This window comes from Syngnathoides biaculeatus, chromosome 15, assembly GCF_019802595.1.
Source record: "Syngnathoides biaculeatus isolate LvHL_M chromosome 15, ASM1980259v1, whole genome shotgun sequence".
Classification (NCBI taxonomy): domain Eukaryota; kingdom Metazoa; phylum Chordata; class Actinopteri; order Syngnathiformes; family Syngnathidae; genus Syngnathoides; species Syngnathoides biaculeatus.
In genome coordinates this window covers 14,047,779-14,060,438 of record NC_084654.1, presented here as the reverse complement: position 1 = coordinate 14,060,438, position 12,660 = coordinate 14,047,779, and the positions used below count along the sequence as shown (strand labels likewise).

The 12,660-nt window shown below is 42.1% G+C and overlaps 1 protein-coding gene across 3 annotated transcripts; it reads right to left on the bottom strand.

Moving 5' to 3' along the window:
* Nucleotides 1-219: 219 nt before the first annotated feature.
* Nucleotides 220-10,608, bottom strand: LOC133513752 (basal body-orientation factor 1-like). 3 transcript variants are annotated; one of them, XM_061844805.1, is made up of 11 exons: nt 10,279-10,606; nt 9,951-10,203; nt 9,823-9,888; nt 6,599-6,742; nt 6,443-6,523; nt 6,147-6,217; nt 2,386-2,530; nt 1,390-1,868; nt 1,220-1,324; nt 598-645; nt 224-395 (listed from the first exon to the last, which is right to left on the bottom strand). In XM_061844805.1, the coding sequence occupies exons 1-11, from the start codon at nt 10,320-10,322 to the stop codon at nt 311-313; spliced, it is 1,521 nt and encodes a 506-aa protein (XP_061700789.1). In that variant the 5' UTR covers nt 10,323-10,606; the 3' UTR covers nt 224-310. The 3 variants fall into 3 exon arrangements, with proteins under 3 accessions (XP_061700790.1, XP_061700789.1, XP_061700788.1); XM_061844804.1 differs by having other exon boundaries at nt 227-395; nt 1,390-1,871; nt 10,279-10,601; XM_061844806.1 differs by lacking the exon at nt 6,599-6,742 and having other exon boundaries at nt 220-395; nt 1,390-1,871; nt 10,279-10,608.
* Between the last annotated feature and the right edge of the window lie 2,052 nt (nt 10,609-12,660).

The window sequence follows — 12,660 nt, the reverse complement described above, 5'->3', positions numbered from 1 at the left end:
GATTGTGACTTTCTCATTCCAAAAGCTGTTTAATGGTGTTAGGGTCAGGGATTTGCTTTGAGCACTGTAGAGTGAAAAGGGCCTTTTCCCATGAAAACTGAAAAGCATAGAATACAGCCTCTAAAATGTCTTTAGTGTGTTAAAGAATTAACAGTCAGGGTAAGTCCAACACTTTATTTAATAAGGGATCAAAATAATGTTGAGAAAAAACAAACCTCAAACATTACAGTGATATTAACAATTTCCAATCCATGCAAATGTGAGACTACCAATCAAAAGCTTACTGATGGACAAGAAGGCCACAAAGAGTTCATACGGTGCGGCTCTCCGCCAGGCAGTTGGTGTCGGTGGCTAGGGGAGAGTCAGTCAAGGTCGATGGGGTGCAGGGCTTCTCTCTAATTCAAAAGGAATTTAGGATCATTACGCAGGCAGAAATGTAACGGATTCATCAGTCATGTTCTCCCAGCGCGGCGTCCCTGCAGCTAAACCTGGAATGTGGGGCTCGGTAAATCTGCAGGCTTTGTAATTGCAAGGATGGGATGGACGGATGGATGAGATACAACGTTTATTTCCAGAACATTTCATTTGGTGTCTTACCCGGCGATACGACAGTCAGATGAGGACGCCACCAGATTGTTGGCTCTCCTGTCAGGGGAATGAAAATTTGCAGTTGAAGCACAAAAACTTATTGCCCCATTTTATGTATCTGTCGCGTCCACGCACACGAGCCTAAAGATGTTCTGTTATTCCTGCGGACTCGCTGCTTATGTGATCTTTTCTAGCCACACATCTACAGATATGTTGCACAGTCCCTCTCAAATCATGTTTCCAGCTGCTCTCGCACCACAAATGTTCAAAGAACTAAATAAATTTAAGAGTTCACGTGAGGAGGAACCAATAGCCTGAAAGCGCATTGACGTGACCAGATGTTTGTTTCTATTTTTACTATTGTGCCCAGACTCTTTTTCTTTACTCTTTTTAAGCAGCTGGATGGAAAAGAAAATTCGTCAAGGCCCTAACTGATGTTTTTATGGTATCCTCTTAAGCAGAGAAAATGAATGTTAAAAACATTAAAAACAGGGAGGAGTCACCAGAAGTTCAGCCTGAGCTACACGATGAGCCTCTCTTTTTTATTCCTCTGACTTCATAATTTTCATTTTGGGTTAGGGTTACCTGTGATGAATAATCAACCAGTAACAGGCTTAAAAATTTACATTACCTTGGCCTTTGTTTATTCATTTGGGCAAACAGGAGTCTGAGAACCTGCTCCTTTTGTTCCCAACTGAGGTCTGAAATGTCTGCTTTACGTCCTGGTTGATGCATCCTGAAAGAGAAGTTAAGTTTTGTTACGGAAAATCACCTCACAGAATTGACGGGATGATGACATACCGCCTTGCGGCCTTCTCAATGTCCGAGTAGACAGAGTTGGTGCTGTGGGGAGTGTTCTTGAAGGTGCAGATAGGTGGGAAACTGATCCTTCCCGCTGTGGCCTCTTTGAATGCCCGCCGATAAGCCCGCTGCGCCTCCTCCTTGTATTTCAGGCCTCTGGCCGCTATCTCTTCCTTCACCTGGGCTAGCGCCTCGTGGAAGAAGCGCTCCAGCTCGCTGCGCTGCTCCACAATGGCACTAGCTAGCCTCTTGATCTGCTTCAGTTCCTTCTCTCGCATAGTGAGCACCAGCTGCAGCTTCTCTAACTCTGCCTCGGTGGCCTGGGAACTAAGCAACATCTTCTCTTGACAACACTCTTGTTCCGCTCTTTTATCCTCCACTGTTTGCTCCAAGGAAGCAACTTTTTTTTTCAAATGGGCCAACTCTTGTTTTTGAGCTAACATTTGGGCTGTATTTTTCTTTGCCAGCATCTCCAGTGTCTTCTAGAAGGTGGGCACAAGGCAAAGTCATTTTAATTTAATTAAACAATACTCAAAGAAAAAGTGAGTGATTGGGCTCGTATTTGAATCAATCTTGGAGGATTTTAGGATTATCCTTAAATTGTATCCAAAAGTCAACTATCCCTGATTTTGTGGGTCGCTTGAATGGCAGAAGAAACAACCAATTGTATCCGAACCTTGGCTGCTGAGTCAAGTTAAATTTCCAACAATTTACTGTCACCATCTCAGAGACGTATGTAAAGGCAGCCGATATTTATTTGTATTAGGAGAAACCACTAGAGCTGTAGGCTAGTGGAAACTCACCGCAACCACAGAGCATGGAATGACGGTCCGTAGTAAATATACAGAAGCAGAACAAGCAAACAAAAAGAGGAGAAGCCGCCTGAATTAGACGTTTCATAACTGCCGTGATTGGGGAAAATGAGAAGTCTTTATTTCGAAGCGTTGCCTAATAATAGCAGCCATGCTGTTTGCCATCCTTTGGCCCAAGTGTTACCTTGTCCATTGCCAGGGACGTGTTTTTCTTGGTCAACGAATTTGCCAGTTTGTGCAGCTCCTCTGCTTCCTTCATGTGGTGCTTCAATGTCTCGTTGAGACCGACGTTCTCCTTGAACACACAGCGTGAGGCGTCGTCCAGCTGTCTGAAGGGACATCAATGCAAATAAGTTAGCCTGATAATTGGTCCTTTGGAGAAAACCTTTGGATGGAAGGATAGAGTGATGCATTAATAATTTCTTTGACCGCTTGAAAAGGTTTTATAAATAGTTTATAGCAGGGATGGGCCACATACCATTCTTTAATCCGCATTTAATGTCATGGTGGATATGCTTGTTTGTTTTTTGGACAAGAGGACACTTTACATGGTTATTTGTTCTACATGAAAAAAAGCCAAAGCTTTCTGTCAAAAAAAAAAAAAAACAAAACAAGCAAACAAACAAAAAAATGCAAATTTTGTTCATCCACATTACAATGAGGGACACAGTCTTAATTTCAGATGACATTGGATTGTTCTTAGTTTTTTACCAGTTCCTCATTTTTTTAGGGTCAAAAGTTGAAATGTTAGGCGGCAACGGTCTGCTTTCTTTTTTCACAAAATTCAGCTCTACAGATGCCACACCTGCTGAGATAAATGAGCAGTACACGACACTATCAAGAATTGAACTAACTTCTTCTTTACCTTTCGGCTTGTCCCGTTAGGGGTCGCCACAGCGTGTCATCTTTTTCCATCTCAGGCTATCTCGTGCATCTTCCTCTCTAACACCCACTGTCCTCATGTCCTCCCTCGCAACATCCATCAACCTTTTCTTTGGTCTTCCTCTCGCTCTTTTGCCTGGCAGCTCCATCCTCAGGACCCTTCTACCAACATAATCACTCTCTCGCCTCTGAACTTGTCCAAACAATCCAAGTCTACTCCCTCTAACATTGTCTCCAAAACATCCAACTTTGGCTGTCCCTCTAATGCGCTCATTTCGAATCCTATCCAACCTGTTCACTCCAAGGAAGAACCTCAGTATCTTCATTTCTGCTACCTCCAGTTCTGCTTCCTGTTGTTTCTTCAGTGCCACCGTCTCTAATCCGTACATCATGGCCGGCCTTACCACTGTCGGAGAGTTGAACTAACTAATAATATTTAAACATATTTCACTTTGATAACTGAGCTCATAATGCAAACACCTTGATGGGTGGTAGGAGGAGAATGGTTAAAGAGCTGGTTAATCTTCTTCCAACCAGAGCGTTCATGATGACAAGAACGACAACAAAGGCATGCACCAAACGCTTACTTGATAAACTTCACCAAAACATCAAAGGTTCTTGAGTAAACCCAGCAAATCCCACAGTATCTCCACTGTCAAAAGACAGCTGGCCAATGGTAGATTATATACAGTACATCACTGATTGGCCATGACCAACAATCCTTGAAAAGCCCATCAAAAGTCTTTGTCACCGGTACAGCGCAGACGTCACTTTTAACAGGTGGAACATGTCAGGCAGGATATCATCAGTAGTGAAGTGGCTTAGACTACCAAAATGCCTCAACGCTTGGTAGAGGGAGTACCAAAGATTGTCAAAGCAAGGCTGGGGATGACCCTCAAAGAATTCCTGGACTGACAGTATTTGTTAGTGGTGCCACCTCAACCCTAGTTATGGGATGAAAATGGAGGCCACATGCAGCAGTTGCGAAGGCCGCTCTGAGACACCGGAATATACAGTAGTTGGGCTTTTCCAATATGGAAGAGGGTGCCTTGGATTGGGAGCAACTATATCGACTACTCCATCTGAACGCAGGCACCTGGTTGTGGCGAGGTGCACCACCAGAATTAAGCAGCTTGGTGTGCCAGAGCTGTGTCCCAAACCAACCAAGGCCACTAGATGAATAACAATAACGATAATAATAATCATTATTATTCTTTCATTTCTAGCAATTTTTTAAGACACACAAATACAATTTACAATTCCATGCATTATTCATTCACTTCTTAGTCCCACCCTTGTGGTGGTAAACTACTTGTGTAACCACAGCTGCCTTAGGCCAGTCTGATATGGTATGGCTGCCATTCTGCACCTACGGCTCCTCTGACCACCACCAAACATACAACCAGATTCATTCGTAGACCAGGGTGGTTGAGTGCTTCCAGTTGAAGTGTCTATGCTTACCCTCTGCATCGTACAACCCGTGATCACATGGAGCCAGCTGTTCAACAATTGGATAAGCTTCATCCTGAGAGCCAATGGACCTTTCCGACAGGCAATCTTGAGCTCCGCCCCCTTAGCTACAGTTGCCATCTCCCACAAGCTTCCAAAATGGCAAATGAAAAGAACAGGTTTGAAGTCGATTCTCTATCGCGTATTCCAGATAATATTGCGGTATGTTTTTATGCCAAATGCGTCAGACTTGTCAAAGAGAGTTCTAGAGAGAGGTCTCAACTATGTCACCCAAAGATATATACACGGAATTAAGATTTTGGATGGGGCAGGATGCAATGTCAGAGTTCCAGCAAAATGGCCTCCCAAATTTCATATTGAAATCCAACACGATGAAATAGTGGAATCGTACTGCACATGTAAAGGAGGGTGAGTACTTTTTACTTGGAAAGATCATGAGTAATATCATTGTAGTCTTTACAAGTGAGTTAGGTTCAATTTTCTACAAGTGCATTTAAACAATAGTAATTAACTCAGTCAGTACCGTAGTCACCAGACGAAAAACTTTGACTTGGCACGTAATGGAACACAGTGCTCTGTCTTAAAAGTCTAACGTGATACAAATGGGCAAATAGACATTTCTCTTGCATGACATCGCGCATTTACGTATCACTAACCCGACTCATTACACACTTCATTCAGCAGGTCAGTGATACACTAACAAAGTGAAAGTTGTTCTCCTGCAATCTATAAACCACTGATAATAATTCAAACAAACTCAGAGAAGATTCTTCTCCCTCACTAAATTTCGAACATACAGCCAGGTGTTTGTTGATATTGTTCACATTTAGTTGTATGTGTGCTACTGACATCCTTCATGAGGGAAGGGGGGTATATCACATCAGACCATCACTGTCAAAATCATCTCCATTGAACGTAGCCCGGGATTTGGAAATGCAGGTAGACCTAAAACAGAGGCCCATCTTTCAATCCCAAATCACAGCCACCAACCTTCCCCGAGACCTGGTTCCTAGGTCCAGAACCTCCTGGCATATCATTATAATCCAGTTGACATAAGGCCATCAAAGAGCATGCTAGTGCCTCAGAGAGAAGCAGTCACTGGAGACACACACCCAGGTCTGCGGCGGGCCAGCCTGAGATGAGGGTGTCTTGTGGGAAAAGGACAAAATACTCAAAGAGAATGGGGTGCGCAACTGATGATGTTTCGCATCGGTGGCACCAAGTGGTCATCACCCGACCCAACCGCACCCAAGATAACATCTTCAACCCACCCAGTTGATGTGATGATAATTTAAGGGATTATAATAACCAGTCCTACTAAACATTCTACAGTATCATAGGTAAAGATAGGGTCAAGTGTAAGCTCAGTGACCAAACTGACCAAACTGGGCCTCACACTTTCCTCCCTGAAGGCCTTTATGGGATGTGTGGGATGTGATTGTTGGCTTGATCCACCATCACACACATGAGCGACCAGTGCGGCTCAGAAACAACAATAAATTTAAAATTATATACTCATAAGACCAAATAGTTGTTCTATGGTTCTGAATATGCACTAAAGATTAAAATTAGTACATCAGTGGGGACACTTACAAAAGAGCTTCATGGTGGGCTTGCTCCTCCATCTGAGCTATCAACTGCTCAGCTTCCCTCTCCAGTTGAGCCTGCAAGGAATTTTACTCTTTAACACCTCCAATTAGGATCTGAATCTTTTTCATCTTGAGAAATTTGGTGACCGTGATGAAACGATATGAAAATTTCATACAGTTGGTAACACTAACAACACATCACACTAAGTACAGTATTCAAAATTGAAATGGTAATCCTAACTGTTTGAAATGTAGTCACAATTTTACAGGGAAACCTTCTCACCCCCACTGACAACATACCTTTTCTTTAAAGAATCTGTACTCCATCATGTTCCGGTTGTCCCTGTTTTCCTTCTCAGCGAGTTCCATGCCTTTTCGGATCTGTAATGCATTTTTGCCTTTGTCAAAGCCATAACAACTCAGAATATAAAAAAAAAAAAAATAGTTGTTATGCACTTCTATGAGCTCCTGCTCCATCTGTTCTTTCGTCGTCTGGAACTCCTCAATCTTCCTGAGTCCATCCTGTGTCATCTCAAACTCACCGGCTCGCTTTCTGAACAGCTCCCTCATCTCATTGATTTCAAGCGTGTAACGTTCAACCTGTTGAAAGTTTTAGACACATTTTCAGTTGAATGTGCCTAAATTATAACTAACCATCTGTCCGTCTACGAAATGAAATTTTATGTCAATGGGGAAAAATTGGGGAACAAGATTTGTGAGTCCCAGATCCCACTGTGTTCGGCGGGGGCCAACCTAAAGGTACATTATGTAGTTTTCAAATTGCTAGTGAAGTTTCAATTTAGTCTGACTTCACTCCCTGCCCCCTTCCATCTCTGGCCAAAGAAACTCACTAAATGTTGCCTCAAACTGTATTTCGCTCTGGTGCAAGTGAGTCAACAGCCTGCCAGAATTGGGCTGGAGGAATTGACCAATGAGTCTCGCTAGCCTGGATGATGCTACGTTACTCTGCTTAGCACGCTGAAGCTGCTACACCGCTAGCAACATGACTTATTCATGATGGTCTACTGCCCAACACGAAATGTTACAGGTCGGTTGTATTTTTGGTAATGTACCCTGAATTAAAAATGATAAGCGAGTTGATAAATTTAACCGACGACCTTGTAGGATGGTGATGTGATTTACGCGGTTTAACAAGCTTAGTTCAAAAGATCGTTTTAATAATAATCCACTGACAGTGGAATATAGAATACAGACATTTTTTAAATATATGACATAAAGAGGGCAGCATGGTGGATGATCTGGTAAAGCGTTGACCTCAAAGTTCTGAGGTCCCGGGTTCAATCCCGGACCCGCCTGTGTGGAGTTTGCATGTTCTCCCTGTGCCTATCTGGGTTTTCTCCAGGCACTCCGCTTTCCCCCCACATTCCAAAAACATGCAACATTAACTGGACACTCTAAATTGCCCCTAGGTGTGATTGTGAGTGCGGCTGTTTGTCTCCATATGCCTTGCGATTGGCTGGCAACCAGTTCATGGTGTACCCCGCCTCCTGCCCGTTGACAGCTGGGATAGGATCCAGCACTCCCCGCGACCCTTGTGAGGATAAGAAGCGAAGAAAATGGATGGATGGATGGATAATGTATTTTTTAAACTGCAGACTCTACCTTTAAGTTCATACCAGTTGAACAAAATACCTCAAGATGCCACCAGAGAAGCCAGCAATGTGCAAGAAGTATGTGACTAAGTAACCAAAATCACAAGAGACTGGCAAAATATGCAGCCACAAACATATACATGGTGACTAAATGAGAGGTTATCACCCATTTGATTACATCTTTGGGCCAAATTGTTCTTCTTCACATAGCTATAGTAGGCCTTGCCTACATTAGGGCATCAATCTAATCTAAAATATGGACTACAATCTTAAAAAAAGATGGTAAAATTACATCTGAGTATTCCACAAGCTATGTGGTCGATAGATTTGCAACTTTCTTTATAGTGTAATTGTTTGGTTGAATCTAACAAAATTCCAGACTCATGCTGCGTAAGCCCTCTGACGGGCCTACTTTGATGAGGAATAATTTTATTGGCCCAAAATGCATTCGAGCAGCGTCTTTGGAGTCGACCGCATGACATTTAATTTTGTGACATATGTGACCGTTGCATGCGTGTATAAAATGGAGATAATTCCAGACTGTGCCACATTTTCCTCTGTCGTTTTACTAGCATGAAGTAAGGGCTGCAAGATGGAAAACAGATGCAGGTCGATGTTGCTTTATTGTCTTTTAAAGCTCTTTGACATTTTGTCAAGTCTGTCTGATGGCATATTCTTAACTATTGTAAAAGTCAGCGAGGACATGTAAAATGAGTCCTGTTGATGCATGTAATGTAATTTCAAACAAGAGTTGAAGACTAGTAAAAAAGGCTACACGTTCATCTGATGCTGGATATTAAATTTATATATATATGAAGATAGCTACAGACCCATTTTACTTGTGGAACTTGGCTATAACGAGTTTGACTGTGACCAACCAGAAGAAAGAAAAACGTTGACACAATCGAGGGCCAGCTCAGCGGTCGTGAGAAGATAGATTTGCTGTCTGATTGGTTAAGAAAGCTTTTCATTGCTAGTACAGTTTAAGTTACATTGGCCAGCCCTACTGATGAGGTTTTGGGGCAGATTAGAAAAAAATATATACAAATGATCAAACATTTACAAGCAGTACTGGAAGCAAGAGAAAATCCGTGAAATGTAGAGAATAGCCTGTTGGAGATAAATTAATTGTTTCATGAAACAAACCTTACAGATTAGATTGTAAATGCATTGTTTAGGGTGACAGAGAAGGCCTTGCTAACCTGAGCACTGCATATGAGTGACATTTGAGGTGTGGTGATCACAGTTGTCACTGTCCTTTTCCCACAAGGCCCATTTAAAATTCTACTTTAACACCAAAAGTTTAAAATATACATGAATCCCCCAGGGGGACAGTGCTGCTTTGTTTTGTTTGGTCTTACACTATAAACGTCAACACAATAACACATTGTGCACCAGGGTTTCGGTTGGAGCTGCTTAGGTAGCCTACTATGTTGATTTAAGACTGGTAAGAACGCAGTCGTTGTACTCCATTTCATTGTGGCCGCCGTTATCGTGTGCTCACCACTCATGTCAGCTTAGTGGTTTTGTTGCTAAATTTAGCAACTCTCCAGCCTACGCTGAACTTTTTTTTTCTTTCAAAAAAGCACTTTACAAAAGTTAAGCTACTTTTAAAATTTAAGTGGAAACTTTAGAGAAGTTACTCAGATGTTTCAAAAGGCACATGATTTTGCTTCACATTAACTATTTTAAGAAATCTTATACAATGAAATTTTCGATTCTATTGCCAGATCATTTTGCTGAAATCAATACATTTATTTAATTTCTCATTTTTATTGTTTGTTTTTGGAGTCATTGTAGTGCAGAATTTTTTTTTTTTCAGTCACGCACAGTGTTTGTCTGCCAAGCTGCAAAAATTGTTAGCATTGCTAAACTGACATACAGTATAGTTCAGTATCCAGTTAAAACTCATCTAGTAGTGTATAGTGTAGTCACACACACAATTTGAGGATTTCACTCTGTAATCTCTGGAATAAGGTTGACGTCATTTTGCGATGACATTATTTTACATTGTTTAGCAACTTCGAGCAACATACGCGGAAAACAGTCGGCAACATTGGCACTCACCAGTTTGTTCTGCTGCTCAAGAGCTAGCGCCTCTTGACTTTTGAGCATGTCATGAAGCAGATTAATCTATGAGAAAAAGAGACTTTAAAATGTCATAGACCACAACTTGTTTGACTTGGGTTGCATACTTTGTCATTTTTAGCGGCATCCTGCCTCTCCCAGTGGGCGGTGGCGTCCAGGATTTCCCGCTCCGTGTTTGCCAACTTGTTGCTGAGTTGGACATTGGCGCGTGCCAGACGACCGCAGCTCTCGCGATATTCCGCGAGAGTCTGCTCGGTTAGCCGTAGCCTTAGCTCCCAAAGGACAACGTTAGCTTTGGCCTTATCCAAGTCAAAGTCTTTGTCCGTTTTGCGCTCCCGCTTTCCACTCTTCTTTCCTCTCCTGAATGAATGCCGAAAGCGGAGTTGAAGCTTTTTCATGACACTGCCTCTAATTGCAAAAATTGTGTGCACTCACCCGGTTTTTGTCTTTTTCACTTTGACGACTTTCTTCCTGTGCATTTTATTCTTTTTAAAATGGGAAGTGGCAGGTAATATGACTACAGGTACGCTATTGGTGGCGACACCGTCTCCTGTGCAACCTGCTTGAACCAGTTGTGTGGTGTTGTTGTCATGGGGATACTGCCAAGGCTCACATTTCTCTGCTTCAGGATCCTGCAGAAGTCGTAATCATACACATATTTTCGTAGAAGTACAGCTGCTTCTGTAAAACATCCATCCATCCATTTTCTTTGCCGCTTATCCTCACGACGGTCACGGGGAGTGCTGGAGTGCCTATCCCAGCTGTCAACGGGCAGGAGGTGGGGTATGCCCTGAACTGGTTGCCAGCCAATCACAGGGTACATAGAGACAAACAGCTGCACTCACAATCACACCTAGGGGCAATTTAGAGTGTCCAATTAATGCTGCATGTTTTGGGGATGTGAAGTAAGTTTCTTTCGGCTTGTCCCTTTTGGGGTCGCCACAGCGTGTCATCTCAGATGAACGCAGATGTATGTTTGGCACTATTTTTACGCCGGATGCCCTTCCTGACGCAACCCTTCTCAGGGAGTGGATGCCCCAGTGGGATACGAACCCACAACCCCTGGTTTACCAAACCAGTGCTCTAACCACTGAGCTACTGGGCCTCCTGGAGTACCCGGAGAAAACCCACACAGGCACGGGGAGAACACGGAAACGCCACACACGCGGGTCCCGGATTGAACTCGGACCTCAGATCTGTAAAGGCACCGTGCCGCCTCTGTAAAACATGATTTTGGTAAAAAGAAAAGTAATCATTTGGCTTTTTAAATAAAAGTACAAACAATGAAATTAAATTAAGAAGTACAGAAGTACTTCATTTGTGACTTTGATTGAATTTTGGCACTTGTTGGCAGATTGAAAAAAAGTTAGCAGGTTTGCTCAGCTTTTGGCTTCCAGAATGCGTTAATAGTGTTGCTAAAATTATGAACTCAAATAAAATGCTAAACTAGCTAATGATCAAAACATAAAAAAAAAAAATCTTCTGTATGGGGAGAAGTTTATGTTTTTTAGTTTGACGCAAGACAATGCATTCTTCAAAAATCATTCTTGGAGCTAACAACAATAAAATCATGTTTGAGGAAAGTCTTGCATCTCCAAATCTTTTGCGTCATTTTTGTTATTGCTCCCTGGTTTACATCCATCCTTGTCAACTTCCCGTTGTCTCCACTTTATTTTGAAAGTCTCCACGTTCGATCGATCATTCGAGCAATCAAAATCTCGACAGTTGCTAACTTTACCGCTTTCTATTTACTGTCCATCTTTTTTCATGTTGTGGTCAACCATGTGCTCGAACGTTGTGAATAAAAATGAAGTCATCAGAGAACTAAATAGGCCTATTCAAGTAATATACATACATCTGAAAAATGTCTTTCATTGGAGTTCCCAGGTCATTGAACTGTCCTTTGTACTCCCCACCACTGGGATCCTTTGTGATTCATGCACATATGATACAGAAGGTTATGTGTACAGTATTTGTCACAGAGCCATTTTATAGTGATGCATTTGGGAATCCAGTGAGGTTAGATGGCGTCCTCAAGCCACATTGTCAACACATCTTATTTCTTCAGCAGACCAAACCCATTGAAAAGTGCACACAACGTGTGTGACTGTGGAATTTGCACAAGTCCAAATGCACAAAGACAACATTGAATCATCAAAAGAGTCTTAAAAAAGGCTTTACCAAACCCAAATGACTCATTCTTTTGCGTGAAACATATCTTAAATTAACTACATTAACTGTAAATGCTAAATACAACAACAAAGGACATTTTCAACCACAGCGGAAGTCATTATGTTGAACATGATGTGTTCCCGGTCGGATTTCCAAACACTTTTTTATCCAGAAACGATACAAATTTAGGGCAGCACGGTGACCTCGTGATTAAGACATCCCCCTCCCAGTTTTGAGGTTCGGGGTTCCGCTTGGTCCAAACTTTCTTGTCTGCAGTTTGCATGCTCCTCTGTGGGTACTCCGGCCTCCTTCCACAGTGCACGTTAAGTTCACTGAAGTCTCTCGGTTGTTGAAATGTATAAATGTCAGTGTGAATAGTTGTTTGTCTATAGCGATGATTCCCAACAAGTGTGCTGTGACAAATTTCACTTAATTGTTGAAAATATTATTCATTTGCAACTAATCAGTATCTTTTTTCATCTATCTATGGAGGTGGCATATGAAGACAGACAGAGCAAATACCGGTAAATGGTTTTCTATTCTACAGTAGGAAGTGTATAATTAACTTTGTATACACATTTTGTTTGTTGGTGTCCTGTGACATTTTTTTTCAGATGTAAGATGTGTCCCTTGACTCGATAAAGG